The 20,678-nt window shown below is 42.8% G+C and overlaps 1 protein-coding gene across 5 annotated transcripts in view; it reads left to right on the forward strand.

Annotated features, from left to right (window-relative positions):
* The window catches only part of LOC121877480, an 82,870-nt gene that overhangs the window by 50,274 nt on the left and 11,918 nt on the right, over positions 1 to 20,678 (forward strand). For 3 of the 5 annotated variants that reach the window (XM_042383246.1, XM_042383248.1, XM_042383249.1), the window contains exons 1-2: positions 15,329 to 15,610; positions 20,335 to 20,518. In XM_042383246.1, the coding sequence (XP_042239180.1) occupies positions 15,557 to 15,610; positions 20,335 to 20,518 (238 nt within the window). In that variant the 5' untranslated portion in view covers positions 15,329 to 15,556. Of the gene's footprint in view, positions 1 to 15,328; positions 15,611 to 20,334; positions 20,519 to 20,678 lie in introns of those variants that run through there. The other 2 variants (XM_042383250.1, XM_042383247.1) reach the window with 2 other exon arrangements.

Consider the following 20,678-nt stretch of genomic DNA (forward strand, 5'->3'; position numbering starts at 1 on the left):
GGAGAGGAAGAGTGACCGTACAGGGCTTATCGTCGTGTGTGTGTGGGCGTCACCTGTCGTGTTCACCCCACTGTTGACTAAATAACTTTGCTTTCTCTAATGGTAATGAGGAGGCAAGGCTGTTGAGTTTTCTTGCCTAGTTGAAAGCCGTACTTAAACTACACTGTAAAGGCAGGAGGTTGTAACTGTAGAAAGCTACCTCCAACACACGCTAGGGAGAATGATCAACAACTGCCATGTAGAGGAGAGACTTCCATTCATCACTGTCTTAGGAAAAAACTGCCGATGACTAGAATATGGTCACGTCATCTACTTGCAAAGGAGGAAAAGTGCTGCTCTTCTCTGGTGCTATTAGGGAAACTACGACGCCAAGAGTTGCTGGATAATGAAAACAAGACATCACCTGTGGTCGATACACCGGAGACAACACAACCCATAGCTTACATCTCCTCTGAGGCGGCTTGGCAGACCCTGTCATACCTCGTGTAGAGTGAAGATGGTCACCTCCTGTGTCTGATGTAGTAAATATCAGGAAGAGCAGCACCTGATGAACGTGTACAAGGAAGAGAAAGGAGGTACTTGTGTTCTTGTAGGCAGGATAGGAAGAGTTACTTGTTGGTCACTCATACACCCCTCACCACGCTCCCCGGTCACTCATACACCCCTCACCACGCTCCCCATCACTCATACACCCCTCATCAAGCTCCCCGTCACTCATACACCCCTCACCATGCTCCCTGTCACTATACACCCCTGCTCCCCTCCACTCACACCCCCACCACACCCCCTGTCACTCATACGCCCCCGTCACCATACACCCTCACCACGCTCCCCGTCACTCATACACCCTCACCACGCTCCCCGTCCTCATACCCCCACCACGCTCCCCCTGTCACCACACCCTCATCCAGTGCTCACCCCTCACCACCCCGTCACTCCACCATCACCCGGTCACCATATACACCCCCACCACGCCCCCGTCACTCATACACCACCACGCTCCCCGTCACCATACACCCCTCACCACGCTCCCCGTCACTCATACACCACCACACTCCCCGCCTGGTCGCCTCTCATGACTTGTGTCGAAATGGATCGTAGCGTTTTCTATGTCCATGACGTCATGCTCGCCATTTTTATAGGTGCTGTTGGTGAAAGTTGATTATAATTGTTTTAACGAGAGACTTGTTGTGACAGGAAGTCCGGTTGGCGAGATCTAGGTGCTATGTTGTGGACGACGTGATGAATGACACACACACACACACACACACACGTCAAGTCCCTTACACGTAGGCGCAATAATAATAATACTAATAATAATAATAATATATCAGTCTAGGTGTCCAATATTATTACCTGGCCAACATATCAGGTATACAGATAATATTACCTGGCCAACATATCAGGTGTACAAATATTACCTGGCCATCCTCTCAGTACAGGTGATGACAAATAGGTACTCCGTTACAGCACTCCGGTCGGGATTATCGTCACGTCGGAGGCCACACAGTGTTAAAACCCGGCTTACTACACCGTGTCTCTTACCATGAATAATTCTCCTGACGGCGCTCGTAAACAAAGAGTGGCTGACGTGAAGGTCCACCGAGTAGAAAAGTGTATTTAAGTTTGTTTAGACTTAAGTAACATCCGCGAATGAGTGAGTGAGTGAGTGAACGAGTGAGTGAGTGAGTGACGTCCTGTCCGTGTATTCATGGTCATGGGGTGAGTCCTTATAAGGCTTATAGGTCAAGTGCTCCGCTAACCCAGCCTAACCTAACCTAACCTAACCCTAATCAAGCCTATCCTAATCTAACCCAATCTCACCCAGCCTAACCCAACCAGACGTAACCCAAGCCACCACTTAGGTCGTATAATCTAGTGCTCATGAACCTCAGTCCTAATGGGCCCCACTCATAATGGGGTTGGGGGCTATTAGGACAAGTGACCCACAAATCTTGCAACATACTGTGTTACCGTATGTGTACCGTATGTGTACCGTATGTGTACCGTATCACCGTCTTAGTGAAGGTATTTCATATCAGGAAGATAAGTGTGTCAAGTTCATCGACTTATCTGGGTTAGACGCGTACATGTACACACTACCGGATGTACACATACACGTTGTCGAGCGTACACACACACACACACACAGACACAGTGACACACGTGATCACCTCATTAATCCGGGAAGTATCGAATGAGTGAATGACGAACCCATTACGTCATCAATTAATGTGTGTGTGTGTGTGTGTGTGTGTGTGTGTGTGTGTGCGTGTGTGTGAGTACAGGGGTCAGACACACAGCCATCAGTACAATACCTCCACACGCCCTCACTTACCCTCACCTCCCCTCCCTTAACACCCCTGGCGCCAGTGATTGCATCTTAAATGACCAACAGGAGTGACGTGTATGGCTGCAGCCGCGGCGGTGATGTCATCCGCACATAAACTTTTTTCACCTCTGTCCGTCCACCCGCTACTGCCACACTCATCCACTCACTCATCCATCCGGTATTGCTAAATTCGTCCGCCCACTCATTCAACCACCCATGCACCTAATCCATGTGTTCATGTTTGATTCATCCAACCACTCACGCATCCATCCACCCGATATTGTTACTCATCCATTCAATCATTCACCCACCTCACCCTCACCCACCTACACCCCACACTTGAAGACGTAGTACCAAAACGATTTCTCACAATTAAGGAAAAATTTTAAATAAATCGTAAGGGGATTAACCCGATTTGTTTCTTACACTGTTCGACTCTTAAATCCTTGTTCTATTTTCCTTGATTATCTTTCGCTTCACCTCTCCGTTCTTCGTGTCTGTCTGTCTGTCGTTCCCTTATGCCTCGCCTCAGGATCAAACCATCACAAGATAAGGAAGACAAAAATAAACAATGAAAAAGAAGAAAGAAATGATGAAAACAGTAACGGTGGGAGGAGAGGGAGAGAGGGAGGGTAGGAAGCCAATTACAGGGCGGAGGGGGAGAGAGAGGGTGGAGGGAGGGGGGAGGAGAGGAAGGAAGGGAGGGAAGGAAGGAGACAGTCACAAGGCAAATGGAGGAAGGAAGACAATCACAGGGAGGAGGCAAGGAGGGAGAGAAGAACGTGAGAGACGCCACATTCTCCTCACTCACGGTTAGGTCAGGCAGAGGAGCTCTAATATGTGACTCAACAAGGATGTGTCCCCTCGTTAGTCATCACGTCATATTTAACAAGTTGATGGCGTCTTATTGGCTGAGTGACGTCATATCAGGTACGTAACGTTATATCGGCTGAGTAATGTCATATAGGGTTTGACGTCATATGATCGAATTATGATGGTATGCTGATCATCTGGTTGTTGGATCGTGTTGTGAGGCGGACAAACCTAACCTGTAACTCCCAGCCACCACCTCCACCACCACCACCACTCCGGGCCAGGTGTTATAAGCGTAGGGTCCAACTCACCATTTATCTTGTGGCTGAGAGAGAGAGAGAGAGAGAGAGAGAGAGAGAGAGAGAGAGAGAGAGAGATAATTCTACTGGCCCTCAGAGACGTAACCTTCATCAACAATGGCCTTGGGTCGTCCACAGCACACATCCATCACTCCGTTCCTTCGCCATATAAGAAATCCACCACAATTACCAGGCCAGTTCTCCATACCACGCGCTCCTGTATACTGACGCACCACCACACCACCACTAATGGTCCCTCCCTGCCACTCTCTTCACCACAGCCTCTACCTCTCCTACCTGTACCTACTCTACACCAGGCCATGTTGCTAGGTGACCTCCGAGACCTTGTACTGTACCTTTTAACTCGATATGAGGAAGTGAGACATATTTCCTCCCAAAGTTTCCTAGTCAAGCAGGTTGTACTAATTGGCCTGGCTTGTGAGAGAGTTCCTGCCAGCAACTCGGTTAGGTATCGAACGGTGAGGTGTGACAAATCTACGGAATTGTCTCCAGGTAACCAAGATAGTCTACAGGTAACCAAGATAGTCTACAGGTAACCAAGATAGTCTACAGGTGTGTATTGACGTCAGTAGCGAGGAGGGAGGAGGGGGTGGGGGGGGGGGGCGAGGAGGAGACAGGAGGGCGGGGAGTGACGTGTGAGACCAGCCACAGTTCTGGATACTTATGAATAAAATTGAAAATGACTTTGAAATCAGAGTGTGTAGCGAGGGACCAAGAATGCGTCACAAGGCTGGGACACGAAGCGACGCCATGCTGTAACCCAACTGGCGCGTAGCTTGGGGAAATAAGAAAAAAGTGATACGTGGGGAGGCAGGAAATACTAAAGTGAAAAAAATATATATAATAAAAAAATACTGGATTACTGGGTGTGTAGCCCGACATGTTATTCACCGGGCGAGGCAGAGGAGGACCTTCACCCCTCTCTCTCTCTCCTTCTGCAGGAGAATCAACGCTTGGTGATGAGGACATAACGTGCTATAATACCAAGGCTTCCTGTTGGTACTTGGGTCTGCAGGCCAAGCTAGCGGGTCATCCTGTGTTACAAACCTCGACCCCTGCTCCTCCTCCTCCCCTCATAACTACCTCCTCCTCCTCTCCTGACCCCATCACCTCCCCCATCTTCCCGCCTGACGCAGCAATGATTTTCAATGGCGAGTCTTGTTATTATGCTCTTAAGTTATTATGTTCAGTTACCTTCCTGCAGTATACGGGGCGTTCACAGTCTTATTATAATGCTGGGGTTAAGTCTCTCTCTCTCTCTCTCTCTCTCTCCTGTCTTTGTTGGCCCTCGAGGTAGTCGCTCCCTTGCACCTGCCCGTCACTCATTAACAGGTGGTTGACCGGCGTGCAGTGCTACACACACACACACACCACCCTCATACACATTCATACTGACACCATCTCATACGTACTCACTCACATACCCTCACTAAGTCACACTGACATCACCCAACACATTCTCACACCCCCCCACACACACACTTACCAACCAATTAAAGTTAATCTAACCTACACACAAAAAAATACCCTTAGATGGAATGATTATGTTTGGGGTAATTTTGGTTTGGTTAGATTAGGTTAGGTTCTGGTTGGTGGTGGGTCATGCAACACCACCATACCTGAGTGACAAGATCTAGTTCTCACAGGTAAACTATAACAGAGGCTCCTGGGCGGCGACGATAATTCACGTGACCCAGGTATCGTAACACCTACCTTAGATTGCAATAATTCACGGGCTGTCACTTACCACCACCCCCCCCCTTCTCTTCCTCATCTCCACCACCCACTCCCCTACTCCCTCTTCCTCCTTAGTGGTGGTGGTGGTGGTCTTGGCGTTGGCGGCGGTCTTGGTGGTGGTGACGGTGGCGGTCTTGTGGTGGTGATGGTGACGGTGCAGGTCTTGGTGGTGGTGGTGGGTCTTGGTGGCGGTCTTGGTGGTGGTGGTGGTGGTGGTGGTGGCGGTCTGGTAGTGGTGGTGGTGGCGGTCTTGTGGTGACAGTGGGTCTGGTGGTGACAGTGGCGGTCTTGTGGTGACGTGGCGGTCTTGTGGTGACAGTGGCGGTCTTGGTGGTGACGGTGGCGGTCTTGGTGGTGACGGTGGCGGTCTTGGTGGTGACGGTGGCGGTCTCGCGTGGACGATATAATAATGTCTTTGGATGTAATTTGTGGAGTATTCAGGGCGAGGATGTGAGAAAGATGGAAATGGTAGTTTGGGAATCAGTGGTGATGTAAGCTGAGTAGTGTGGACATGGCTGACCAGGGGGAGGGGGTGAGAGAGGGGGAGGAGGGAAAATACCGCAGAATTCTCACAAGGAAATTATGCATCAACATTTTTTCACGCGAATGATGAGACGTGTATGATAACCTGCCAGAGAGAGAGAGAGAGAGAGAGAGAGAGAGAGAGAGAGAGTCGTCCACCTGTCCCTCGCAAAAGGTGTATGAGAATGTAAAACAAACTCTTCACCTACGACCACCGAGACAGTAACATTAATTAAACGCAAAATAAACACTAGGTAAACAGTAAACAGACGGTAAACACAAAGTAAACAGTAAACACAAAGTAAACAAAACAGTAAACACAGAGCAAACACACCAGTCACCTTAAGGGATGGCCATACCAGAGCGAGAGTTGCTTTCTATAGGTGTGGAAAATGTCATCAACCGCGTCATGAGTGAGTGGGAAGTGGGACTCGCCTCAAGCACTCAGTCTTAAGAAATAGAGTCCGTCTGGAGCTCACCCCATGCAATAGAGTCCCCCCTGGAACTCACCCCATGCAATAGAGTCCCCCCTGGAACTCACCCCATGCAATAGAGTCCCCTGAACCTCACCCCATGCAATAGAGTCCCCGTGGAGTCCCACCATGCACAGAGTCCCCCTGGAACTCACCCCATGCAATAGAGTCCCCTGAACTCACCCCATGCATATCCCCTGAACTCACCCCATGCAATAGAGTCCTCCCTGGAACTCACCCCATGCAATAGAGTCCAACTAGTGGGGTACTGCAAGGGACGTCTCTCTGTTGGGTCCTCTTGTGTTGTATTGTTGTTGTTCTGAAAAAAAACGAGTGTTAATATTTAGTGGAGGTAAAACTTACTAATAACTTAAAACTCCATCTGCGAGAGAGAGAGAGAGAGAGAGAGAGAGAGAGAGAGAGAGAGAGAGAGAGAGAGAGAGATCTGATAAACACCCACTTAAACACACTGACAGTAGGATTGTGTTCACTAATCAATCTCCTGTCCTACCTTAAAAAAAAATAATAAAAAATCAATAAAAAATCAATAAAAAAAATCAGGTTCCAAGAGGCTGTCAGATAACATATTTTTTTTTACCCCTTGGAACCCACGTCACTCCCATACAGATTAAGCCGCACCTGTTGGTTAATTAAGGGCCTCGTGTGTGTCATTGGCCGGGAGCACACCTGGGCCCCGGTGAACTGTACTCTGCTGGCTGGGTCACCCCCCCTCTCTTACCTCCCATTCTTCCCTCCTTTCTTACTTCTCCTCCTCCCTACTTCTCTTCCTTCCGTTTCTCCTCCTCTTACTTCTCCCCCGTCACCCCCATTTCAGCAGTAACTGATCCTAATCTTTTTAAAGTGGCGTCCAACCTAATCTTACCTCGATGATTGGACTTCAACCCTAGTGAGTCCTAATCGACCCCCTCTCTCTCTCTCCTAATCGGTTCCAATCCTCATTAGTTAATAGATTAGATTTATGGTTTAAGGGCACGCTCATACCTAACTATAATAATGACCTGATGGTGAACTCTTGGTGACCTGATAATGACCTGATGGTGACCTGATGATGACCTTATATAGTGAGTTATGTCCCCCTGTGATGCTGACCTCTTCTTCCACCTCAACAACAACAACACAACAATAATACCAACAACACAACAATAATAACAAAAACAACAACACAACAACTATACCACCAACACAACAAGAACATAACACAAAACAAACTAACACACGGAGTCTTCAACCTCTATGGTGTACGTGGCCTGAATATCCAATACAAAGGGCCAGATCACCTGAAGATTAGCCCCTCCAGCTTATTTCACCTGATTAAACACCCTAACGCTACCTCTACACTCCCAATATCTTTCAATTATAACTTATCTTTCAAATGTATACTTAAACTCTTTATGTATACCTTAGTTAACTCTATATATACCTTAGTTAACTCTATGTATACCTTAGTTAACTCTATGTATACCTTAGTTAACGCTCTATGGAATAAATGAATATAATCGACTGTAAATGATGCAATAAATCACTCCCTGTCCTCACTCGGGTGTTGACGTGATGTGTGTGTGTGTAAGAATCAATATCTGTGGCGGAGACAGGTGGTGGAGACAGGTGGCGAGTGGGTAGATGGGTGGGTTAAGCCTCGCGTCCTGTCTCATGCGCCACCACCCACAACAGCTTAGAACTCCACCCACTTACTTCCCTCCTTCTTTCCTTTTTTCACCCCCTCCTTCCCTCCCCCCGTCCTTTTTTCCTCCCTTCCTTCCTTCCCTCCGTCACCCCCTCTTACTTTCCCTCCTTCCCTTTATCTGGAGTTAAGTTTGTTTACATCAACCGGAAGTAACGCTGACCTGAAGTTAGATATGCTCCCTTGAAGTTAAACTTCCTCCCTTGAAGTTACTGATATTCTCGCCAGCCTGAAGTTAGAAAAGTGACACATGTATTAATTTAGTGTCTAGCACTATTATTCTGAGTCAGTCAAACTTAAACAAACACGTCATTGAATTAATTAACACAAAATGCAGTAACATTTTCCGGCGCAGGAAGGGAGTCACAGCACCCTGAAAAAAAAGATATTTATAAACGTGAGTAGGCGGTCTCCTGTCTGGTATCTGTGTAACGCTCTACCTAAATGATCCACCATTAAAAAATAAATAAAAAATACAAATAAACACTCTTAAACCACATATTCGTATAAACAATAAAAATAATAAATAAATTACTCTCTCAAACCACATATTCATATAAAAAATAAAAAAAAGGTTAGTCCCAAAACACATTCTCCCAAAGTTAAAATTTCGCCATACCGTAAGTCATGAACTGCAGCACGTTCCCGTTTTCTGTTAGTTTCTGCGTTTTAAATTTCGCTTTTGAATATCTGAAGTGCATTTTGTGGATAGTTACTAATTTAGATCTTATTACGATATGTCAGATGGGTTATTATTCGTTTTGGCACATGATCTGAACTTTGGCACGAAAATTAGGTTTTCTTGAGCATATTTGCTGTATAAGCGGTTATGGAGATCTGACCCCTAAACCCTTTAACCCCCTTGTGGAGATATTTGAAGGGTATATCATCCTGAAGTCTATGTCATGTACTAAAACGAATAATACCCGTCATCTGTATGGAATTTTGTGTCATTACATTTAGTCTCATTGATAAAGAAAAAAATAATGATACGAACTCCAAAACCGTGAGAATTAGACCATGCGCAGCTTTATTTTAATCACTCTTTTTCATCAATCTTATCTTTAAATCCTTTTTTTTTAAATAATTATAATCTAATAATTAAAAAGTTATATCCAAAACTGTCGATATGTCGTTTATGTGTTGTTGTTAAAATGTATTACTACGCTGTAACAACTAAGGTCCGAAAGCGCACATTTTCGCTTAGTTCTGTTGACGTTACTGCTCTTATTATTAAGGAGTAAGATCCCCACACGCGACGTCTAAGAACAATTGAGAATTAACGAAGATAACATAATAATTATGAGGAAAGGTATTGTGAAGTGACGGCACGAGTGGTTCATTATATGGTGGTGGTGGTGATGGTGGTGGTGATGATGATGGTGGTGGTGATGATGGTGGTGGTGGTGACGAAAGTGGTGATGATGGTGGGGGTGATGAAAGTGATGGTGACGAAAGTGGTGATGATGGTGCAGGTTCGTCCCTTGTACACGTCACTGGTTTATTTAACATCCTAATTATTGTAGGCGCCTCAACTCCTACTCACAACCCCTCTCGCTGTTACACGTCATTGTTTAAATACCTGCACTGTTTATATACTGTTTAAATACCTACACTGTTTATATACACTGTTTGTATACCTGACGTCATTAAAAGAGTGGTGTATTGAACTGAATGTGAAGGAAATGTGTCCGGTTTACATACTGGGGAAAAAAATTCCGCGTGGCGACTAGGAAGGTGACGTCACACACACACCTTGGCAGTAAATTTAGCCTGGCAGGTGATCTATGTGGCTCACGAGTTAATTATAAACCCTTAGAAGAGCTTTTACGGTAAGGTCTTGTTCCTGAAATAATAATGATGATAATAATAATAATAATAATAAAACAACTTTAACTTTTTTATACTGTACATTCTTATTAATTTCATTGTAGAAGCAGTATAAAATGGCGACGAAGGTGTAACTATTGGGGATGGCTGGAGGCCACGTTTAAAAAAAGTAGTAGTAGTAGTAGCCTCAAAACCCTCACCACCCTCAACTATCGGAGAATAGTCCAATAAGTAATCTCTCGCAGGTAAAAATTTCCATCGATTAAGACTAACGCTATTGGTTTAAGTTATGACTATTTTGTGTGACTGTCCATATCTACTCTCTATCTCTCCCTCCCTGTCTATCTCTCTATTGTCTTGTTATCCTCTCTTTCTCTGTCTCTCTCCCATCACTGCATTCTATAGGCTATACTTACTGCCACCACCTTAACTTAACCTAACTATTTCCGCGAGTCTGAGTCATGTGTGAGGTCTCCAGTTCAGCATTCTTGAACATTGGTTAATCTGTTTCTCTGTCTGTCTGTTTCACACTCTCTCTCTCGACGAGGTTGTGAGTTCCCAGTATATAGATGTTTGAGGCTTTGTTAGTTAATCTGTGTGTGTGTGTGTGGTCGAGTTGGATTAGTTAAAATGCTTGTGGTGGCTTGCGTTGGTGGCGTGTGGTGTACTGTGGCTGTGCTGGATTAGTGAAGTTATTTGTAGTTAGTGTGCGGTGGCAGTGACGGTAGTGGTGTGTGATGGTGGTAGTGGTGGTGTAAGGATACACTCACAGCTCTCTGGGCCACAGCTGCAACTCGTCCTAGTCCATATGAAACTTGTCACTGGTGTAACAATAATAATAATACGATCTGGCGTTGATACGAACATGGGAAAGAGGTCCTGGTGTGTGTGTGTGTGTGTGTGTGTGTGTGCGAGAGAGAGAGAGAGAGAGAGAGAGAGAGAGAGAGAGAGAGAGAGAGAGAGAGAGAGAGAGAGAGACGAGTTACTCAGATCTGGTGCTTGTGGAGCGCTGAACAAGCTTACTGGAGGTTAAATCAACATGCACTGACTCACCAGCACACCCGCTATAGTAGTTGTCTCAGTCAAACAGGACACAGGAACCAAACACCTTCAGGCAGGTATTTCCCCTCATTAATACATGCCGTGCATCTGCCAATCCTTTTCCCAAACATCATCATTAACTCGAACACGCTGGATAGCTTCAAACAAAGGTTGGATGGATATATTGCGATGGGGGTTGGGTGTAAGCGGTACTGCCCAGTATGGGCTAATAGGCCCCCTGCAGATTCCTCCATTCTTATGTTCTTAAGTTAATATAAATACAGACTTTGGTGTTTAATCTGAAAGTGAAATAAGCTGGGCGGTAGGGGCAAAAATCTTCATGTGATTCCTATTTTTAACTTGACACCTTACAACACGAAGCTTTGACGAAATATCTGTTGTGAAAAAGACCAAATATGATCCGTGGGACGACAGGGCGACGAGGGGGGAGGGAGGGGACAGTGAGCGGAGGTTTGCGTCTTTCGTCTCAAATACTACGTCACATCCGGCCAACTAGACACAACATAAGAATCCTGCTGGAAATGGAGTGTCCCGGTGTTGTGTTGTGGTGGTATTGTGTGGCGGTATTGTTGTGTGACACGTGTTATGGCGGTGTGGCGGTGGTGTTGTGGTGTGGTAGTCTTGTCGCGTGGGAGTGTTGTGGCGTGGCGGTATTGTCGTATTGTGGCGTGGCGGTGTTAAACCTAGTTGAACCTTAACATTTACATCTGGTGTGAGAGTATAATCTTCTTTATCAATACTATGCACAAGTTATATTAGTATTCCCGCTGTTACCTGTGTCTTGAGAGAGAGAGAGAGAGAGAGAGAGAGAGAGAGAGAGAGAGAGAGAGAGAGAGAGAGAGAGAGAGAGAGAGGAGGCACATATTCAATAACACAATACAGTGACTGGCATTGGCAATAACTTTCAATGACCTTCAATAGCTGGCTAAGTAAACTACCGCCATGTTGTTTCACTCCAATGCGGCATCATATCAACAAAGAATTAAGCTTTAGGTTAGGTTAAGTTAAATTAGGTTAGATAAGGTTAAGTCAGGTTAGGTTAGCCATATAAGGTAGTTAAGGGGCTGGAGGGGCTAATCTTTAGATGATCTTAAACTAGTATTGATTCTCCTGATACTGAAAATTCTGAATACACTTTGTGAACCTAACCTAACCTGACCTGACCTAACCTAACCCACTGAGGGAACCAAGAGGCGCTGTGGTTAAGTGGGAAGTCCATTTACCGCGTCTCAAGTAGATGATGAACCGATCCTGGGTTGAAGACTCCTCCCACCCACATCCACTCTCCTCCGCCCTCACCTCCGTGTAGTAGGTAAGGGAGGAGACAAGGTTTGGGTGGGAAAAAGGTGGGAAGGAAACAGGAGTGTGGGCGGGAACAAGGGTGTGGGCGGGAACAAGGGTGTGGGTCAGAACAAATGTGGGAGGGAACAAGAGGCAAGAGGGACGCGCGTTAACTCCCAGAAAAGTTTATTGTACACGCGAGGCCACAACTTTATAAACACTTGAGTGATGGAATGTACGCGTGCTGCCGTGTGTGTGTGTACAGTTGAACACACACACACACATACACGTGAATTCTTTTGTACAATCAAGCTATACACTTCCATCATTATATGCTATCGACCTGTTATATACAAGTATCAAACAGTGTCATCTTGTTTTATACAGGAGCAGTTTGGATACAACGAATGTCTGGATCATTACACGACACACGTGACGTCACCCACACGGGAGGGGGAGTCCACCCTCTTATGACGTCATGACTCAACCCCCGCCCCCCACCTGTACTTTACACAGATGTATTCGGGGGAGAGACGAAATTTTAGAGCCACAAAACACAACGCACCTTTATGAGTAAGGTCTCAGGCAAAAAATAAAAAATAAAATCAATAATAATAAATAAAAACAAGACGATTATGACCCTCATGAGACTTCCGATAATTCAGCTTTAAGTTTTAAGTAAACTATGGTAACCCTGACAACAATGGTTTATACAAATTAACTTATTACTGACAACAACGAGTTTATGTAAATTATTATACCCTTGACTACATTAAACTTAAATAAATTATCGTAGATATAAATTACTGTGTCCTCGACAAGACGTTTATTCAAATTATCGTATCCCTGACAAATGTATGTACACATCTCCGTATCACCAACGGCAAACACAAAATAAAAATTAGTTTCAACTCTAATCGTAAATATTCCCTCTGCCAAGCCACCATTTCCTCGTTGCCTATCGCTGTATATATTATTTAAATTAATTAATATTTACAGCTTCACGCATCTTACTGATCGACGGAGAGTGGAAGTGGGCGAGAGGAGGACATAGAGGCGCCGGAACATGAGTCACTTGCGACACTTTCCTCCTGACCCAGATGCATGCTAGCTTATTATTATTATTTAGAGAAGCACAAAAAACTTTCTACTACCACCATCACCACGTTTACTACCACTATCATCACTTCCTATCACCATTATCACTTCCCCTTACTATTATCATTTTCCCTTATCATCACTCTCCATTACTATCACCACTCCCCCACTACCACCATCACCACTTCCCACTACCACCATCAACACCCCCCCCCCTTAGCCTGTACTTGGTATCTATGTGTTTACAGTCGGTGTTATCGTGTTATGTTTGTTCACGTGTTCAGAAAAAAAAACCCACTACATTCTTTCCCTTACATTTTACCGTCTTCCAATATTTTTTTTTCATTATAACCAAAATATATCAATCAGTTTATGTTATTTATTATCCCGGATTTACTATCTTCCATTAATAAACCTCTTTCTGTTAACTTATTATGTACCAATCCTACAGTACCTCGTTAAGGTTATAGATTTAAAATATATCCAGGTCACATTGAGAGAATATCGTGTACGTGACCCACTATACCATTATAACTAAATGTACACGTAAGCAGTCACTCATTCTTCCTGGCTGTATCTTATCACCATTAACTTACTGAAACAGCGTCTGATCCATCGGGTACTAACATAATTTCAGTCAATTTCCGGTGAGGGGTAAGGAGGCCCCCCTTTCAAGCCTCCCGCCGTCAATAACGCCTTCCTTCACCTTATATGGGGAACGCAAGCCTCTCGTAACCCCGGTGTTAGGGGGAAGCAACAGCCTGGGGATGCATATGGCTTAAGACTTCATGCACTTCTCTCACGAATTTCAGCCGTATTGTCAAGATGTGGGTAGAATTTATTTCCCTCCCATCTGGTCGTAAATGCGATGGTCGACATAAGTGGACTTTCTCACCGCCCTGAAATGCTCACACTTAACCCTCCCCTCCCTAACTCGGCATTGACCGGAGCAGCGTGAGTAATGTATAGTTTCTGGGTACAGCGATGATTCTCCAATTTCCACTGTACGTGGTTTTCTTTATTCAGTAAATTAGTAGGCTTTCCGGATAACGCCCCTTGACTGTCTTTAAGATACAATACTGTATAGTTTTACGTGCACAATTATACAAGTCTCGCAATTCAAGGTTTCAATCCTTGATCTGTTAATACCGAAGCTTCTCATTGACAGTAAACGGATTTATCAGTAATGTTATCATTTATATATGGAACAATAATGTTTAAGATTAACCCAATAACTGAGTCATTTGGGATATCAAGGATACCCCACAAACACAATATGAAGTATAACATGAAAGATTAAAAAAAAATGAAATTGAAGATACAAAATGTAGAAGGCATTAAAACCAGAAAAAATATGTACTCATCACGGGTGGTGAGGTATGAGTATGAAGTGAGGCAGAGAGTAACTGGCAATTAATGACCCCTGGTTGTTGCTGTGACGCAAGAGGTGGTTGTGGTGATGCAAAGTAGGTGGCAGCCCTTTCGTAGGCCGTGGCGCCGTGGGTGAGGGCAAGGGGCCACTGAGGACAGGAAGAGGGGAGAGGAGGTGAAGAGGAGTAAATAATTCCAAATCGTCCCATGATGACGATAGTAAGTTGATGAGTCTTCACTGGTTTGTGTCTCATTCTAGAGTGTCTACCAATCATTGGATTTCCATTCCTAGCACGATTTTTGAGGCACGGCTTTAAATTCATGGCGGCAAATGCCAATTGTCTTTAAGGCGACGATACCGCGATATCGGTCAATTATCCGAAGACGATGATGATAATTAAAGGGTTAATAAGAAAACGTAATTGCATAATGTGACATAACTGATTCACCTGATGCATAAACATTTCTGTACTACATAGTATTGAACTGTACGTCTGAGCGCGGCACTAAACATTGCGTCATCGAGAGGAAGATCTGAACTGCCACCAACAACAGTTCCCATCACTTTTATTTTAGTTACACAGGTTGGTAAAGGCGAGAATTGCAAGTCTTTTCAATTTATATGTGATTAAATATAACAAATTGTTAAATGATTATTTCAAAATATGTGAATGCCGATAAAAGTCAATTGAGTTTTGTTGCGAGATCGGTATCCTTAACAGAACGAACTCCCTGAGACCCAGTGAGTGACTCATGGGCTGCAGACGTTTATAGCCTCGCCTGTCCTGCAGCGCCTGTCAGTACAGCCAAGGTGGTGCCACGGTGTGGTATACGACGACGGTTGTGATATATTTAGGTTGTGAATTTTGTGTAAATAATCGATACGACTATTTGATATCCGAAACCGAATAACTTCTCAAGTTATCATAGTATTGTGCAAACAGGACTTCTTCAAGCAGTGTTGCCATTTCATCGAGACAGAAGCAGTTATTTAATTAAAACAAATTTGATCAAGATGGTGAGGTGTATGATACGATCCCATAACCAGCAGTACAAGCTCGCCCCCAGAGTGAGTATTGAACACATTAATCATTATTACCTCCCTGCACTCGTGTCTTCATTCCAAACTTCCGTCTCTCGCTCCAAGCTTTTGGGGGTAAAGATTTTATCCAGGTGATTCACTAGGTACTAAATAGAGGAAGATAGCCATTGCATGTTGAATTTATATAATTTGATGTATAGACGTCCCAATGCCTGTTGCGAGCCGATATATTTCAGACTGTAAACCTAATAGCAGGGTGGTTTAACTTGGCACCCGTGATATACCCCAAGTAACCAACACTCATTTTTGTGTGTGTACAGATGAAAAAACATGTTTATTTTTTAATCAGCTTCGTAAATAATAGTAAAGCCTAACTCGCTTTTATAGAGTAACCCCCTCCTTAAAATATTCAAGAGAAATGTCGAGGTTAAGTTGAACAAATTATGACATTAAAGAATTTTGCGGGAGTATATAGAAAAAATACCAAGGCGTGTTCCATACCTCCTAGTTACGTTTTGAACACTTAGATGGTCAAAACGTTTCACAATACGATATATCTGGACTAGCCCAACACGTTCCCGGTACGTTCAGGCAGATAAGAGACACTCCTTTGCATCACGCCCCATCATGTTTATCGTATATGATTCCTGTTACACAAGTTTATAGGCGAATATGTATATATGAGTAAAAATTAAAGCACTTTTGAGAAAATATATTGAGAGGGAAGTGAGGAGAATGCTGTAGAGTTCGTATGGGGGAAGTACAGTAGTTCGAAACATAAATGATGAATCTTAATGAGCAAATGAGTCACTGGTACCGGTAGAGTAAAATTAAATAGCCAAAGAGTAAGAGACGAAAATTAAATGAGGAGGCGTACAGAGAAGTGTGTGTGTGTGTTCGTAAAATATTAAGTCAATTTAATTGCTTTGAAGAAAACAAAGAGAATGCACAACATGGTTCGTAAATTTCAAAGGTTAGTGCGATGAATGTGCCTCGTAACTCCCTAAGCTAAAGTATAAAAGAGCAAAACTATCAAGCTATTTATTTTGACTAGCTATGGTCATTTAGCATCAGTTAAGAAGCAAAGTTAAGGTAGAGAATCTTAAGAGCTAATTATTGTATTGTGTATCTATAATGTTTATCACAATTATTTGAGTGTTATTTTTTTGGCGGTTTTAGTTAAGTTAGTCAGAAAGGTACTTTTTATATATTTAATAATGAAGGATATCGTATGAACCTTAGAGAACTGTCTCGGGAAATTTACGCCCCTCCTCTCCCTACTGTAGCCCTCATACTCTTTCTGTTTACAGAAGCCAATTCATACATGCGTTTGTAGGTAATCCATCACACCGGGAGCGTCGAGTCAAGTTTACTCATGTCATGGAAGGCTTGGCAGGAAGTTGGAGTATTACCGCTCTGTAATCAATCTAATTGTCTCTTGTTCAAATACGGAAGATAGCATTACATTCAAGTCTGATTACTGGACACATAGGATAACGGTAGTGTATATGTTATCGGGTCGCGACTCTGGATTCTCTTTATTCAAACCCAATAACGCAATCTATCCATATGAATTACCTTACCTAATATAACTTATATTGTCCACATTATTTACCCTCCCTAACCTAAATAGGGACCACAGATATCTCGCCAGAACTGGCTACCTGAAACTAATTTGATCAGTTTTGCGGTTGTTTTAGAAAGACGTTTTAAATTTATAATATATTGTGTGGTGATATTTAAAGCTAATCCCATTAAAAAAAAAAAATATATATATACATATATATATATAACAGCATACCTCTATTTGTTTAATGAGAAAGAATACCAGATACGTCTTCTGTTTGTCTTTCTTTAGAATTTCACCCCAGGATAACCATACAGTATGTATCTGGAATTATAGAACGCAAAAAAAGGTAAATGTAACAGGTTCTCCTCTTACTTAAAACTATTGTACGATTTAATACACTGGCAGGCCAGAAGAAGTGAAGACGACATAATATTTTGTTGTTAAAATATGGATGTGATCACGTGGGTATGCACGAACTGAGTCATCTATTATTAGACACGGACATTCCAGCAATTACAACAAACATTCATTTCTACTATAAGAAGCACATTAGAGTATCAACATGTCGCTACTCACATACAGTAGACGTAATTATGCTAATTAAAAATATATTACCCACCTGATTTACTAAACCTTGTGGTCAGCCTTTTATGACTCCAGTATTTATACGGGCTGCTGGTAGCTCGAGTAATTTTAGGTAAAGAAACACACGGACAAGGGACGAGGCTCCGTCACATTACAGGCGCCAGGAAATAGTAAATGTAATTGCTTATGATATTCCCCTGCTTCATTACAATAAAAAAAAAATATTTCAATAAGACAGTGATATCAGTTATAAAATTATACCGGTATATACTATTTGTATAAACGTCTGGTTTTGAAGATCTAATAAAAATATTTTTGTTTCGGTCATCCGGGGAATAGGTTAGATTACTTGTAGATTTGGTTAGTTGGATATATATATATATATATATATATATATATATATATATATATATATATATATATATATATATATATATATATATATATATATATATATATACAGGGATGACCGAAACTAAAATTTTACCAAATATAATAAATAATACCAACACGAGTAGGAAATACCAACCTTCCCAGAAAGCCTTTCTCTTAAGTTACCATTACAGCCCATCCCACTTGTCAGGGACTCTGTCTCGACGGGGGGGCTTGGCAAGGGCATGAGCAAGGGCAGGGCGACAGTCGGCACTACGCGGGAAGGAAATGAGACATTCCGTCACTTGACCTGGGAAAGCCGGACATCCCCCCCCCACTCATGTAATCTTCGTTTCATACAATGCGAGACGAAGATATATACTGTATAGCCTACATCAAAAACCCCCAACCCTTATAGATATGATTCAGTTTACAGCACTATGAGTATTTATTTATTCTTATACCTCCTTAGCAAATAACACACACCCTTGTCCGAGTATACCGTTGGCTTACTGTATATACTCAGACTGTATGTGATCTACTAAAGAATTCTTTTAGATCTCGTGACTTTACAAGTAAGAAAGCGTCATTTGCTTACCCTAGCATTTTCTCACGACACGCCACTGTTTATAACCATTATGGTCGTGCTGACGCTGTAGTTTAAAGACGTTTTCCAGCAACAACACCGGATGTTGTCTAAACACCAATTGACTCACAGTTTAACACCAACTCCAATTCACTCTTTTCCGTCCTAAACACTAGTGGTAGGTAAATTAATAAACTTGTATCCGAAATTCGAGGTTAGGTTGGGCACTTCATTGTAAACAGTAAAATGTTATTATTACTCTTACCTGGTGTTATAAGGAAAGTAGCTGCTGATACCACCAGTCGCCACACCAGCAGCCTTGATACACCAACTTATCACTCGAGTCTTAACACTCACACCTCGTGAGTCGTGACTTTACTGTTTTTATTTTACAATGCCCCCAGACCCAGTGCCCCACCTCCTCGCGTCGCTCTCTTGTTAATGGCGGGAAAGTATCTCCGCTAATTGGCTGAAATACTTAAGTTCCGGAAGCTTCTCGACGTCCATTGGCTAATGGCTCGTGACACCCACGATGACTCATTGTGCGCGGGACATATAGCCCAGATATAAATGCTCGTCAGTATTGGTTAATAACCATTTGCACAAAATTTATTACATTTGTTCATGCATGATATTTTCAGACTTTTTTTTACAAGTTGAATTATTTAATTTTGTGTGGCCGGGTAAATAATTTCTTAACCATTTGCTAACATTATTATTCTACGCTGTATCTAATGTATGATTATGAATGGTTTTTTTTCCTAGAGGAATTCAGTGTTGCATCTCAATAAAATATCGCTATTGTAATAATTACCATTATCATTGTTGGTTGTCATAAATGATAATTTTAATAGTAATGATCATTATTGATAAGTTATGTAATTTAATCACTAAAATTAATGGTAGAACAGGATTTATTTGGAGAGCAAGAGTTAATTAGGCTAAAAAAAATATATACTGCGTATTTTTATAAATACTAATACAAGTCAAAGAAGTTTGTTCCAAGGATGCATTATTTTTATTGCTAGTTTTGCAGGGGCGGGTCCAGGATGGGATGTCCTGGGGTCCGGACACCCCTTTTCGTCAAAAAATTCCAATACCTTTTCTTTAAAGCAGTATTGTATTGTACTCGGGCGTTTTTGTATAGTAAAATGTAATTTCTACTAACTTTAGAATATCTCCTAATTTCAAGTGCCCATAGCTTCAAAATGGCCACAAAATATCCATAATATTGGTCAGATCCAAAAAAAAAAAAATAAAATTTTGTGTGGATGAGCTTTGTCCCCCCCCACCACTTTTGAGATTCCTGGATCCGCCCCTGTTTTGACTACAGTAGTTAAAAATCTAGGACAGCCATGGCATAATTTGGATCCTGTGAAGATAAGCCCCTCCCCCAGCCTTTTTCCACCTTAAGACTAAACACGTTAATGGTAACTTAACCTCCCCGCCCCCCTATAATGTTTAATCATTAGGTTGCGTAAACTGGGCCAAATCTTTAAGTGGTCCCACAATAATTGTACCCCGGAGGTATTATTTATTTGCCATTTGTTCAAGCATTAATTTTTGCCCAGATTGTGTTCATCATATTATTATTACTATTTGAACTGACTTTGCTATAATGTGTTGTTTCATTGACAGACTGATGATGCAGAAGACATGTGTGGGGCGAAGCTGGAGCCAGATCCTCGCTATGAAGGATGTTGCTCTAATGTTTTTCGTCCTGGCCGAGTAGTGCGAGATGTTATCGTGGGGTTCCTGGTCGTTCTGGCTATTGCTGTTGTCATTGCTGTTCTGTTTGTTGTGTGCTACTACCTATTACCAGGTGAGGAGGGTGTTCTTCAGTATTTGTCAGTGTGGCACCCAAATATTCCTTGTCATGATACAGATTTCTTCCAATACCTACAAGTAACTGATTGATATTTGTCTTCTGATAGTAGCCCATACCTCTTCTGTACAGTATTATGTGGTGCATAGCCTTGTAA

Source organism: Homarus americanus, unplaced genomic scaffold (genome assembly GCF_018991925.1).
Source record: "Homarus americanus isolate GMGI-L3 unplaced genomic scaffold, GMGI_Hamer_2.0 scaffold367, whole genome shotgun sequence".
NCBI lineage: Eukaryota > Metazoa > Arthropoda > Malacostraca > Decapoda > Nephropidae > Homarus > Homarus americanus.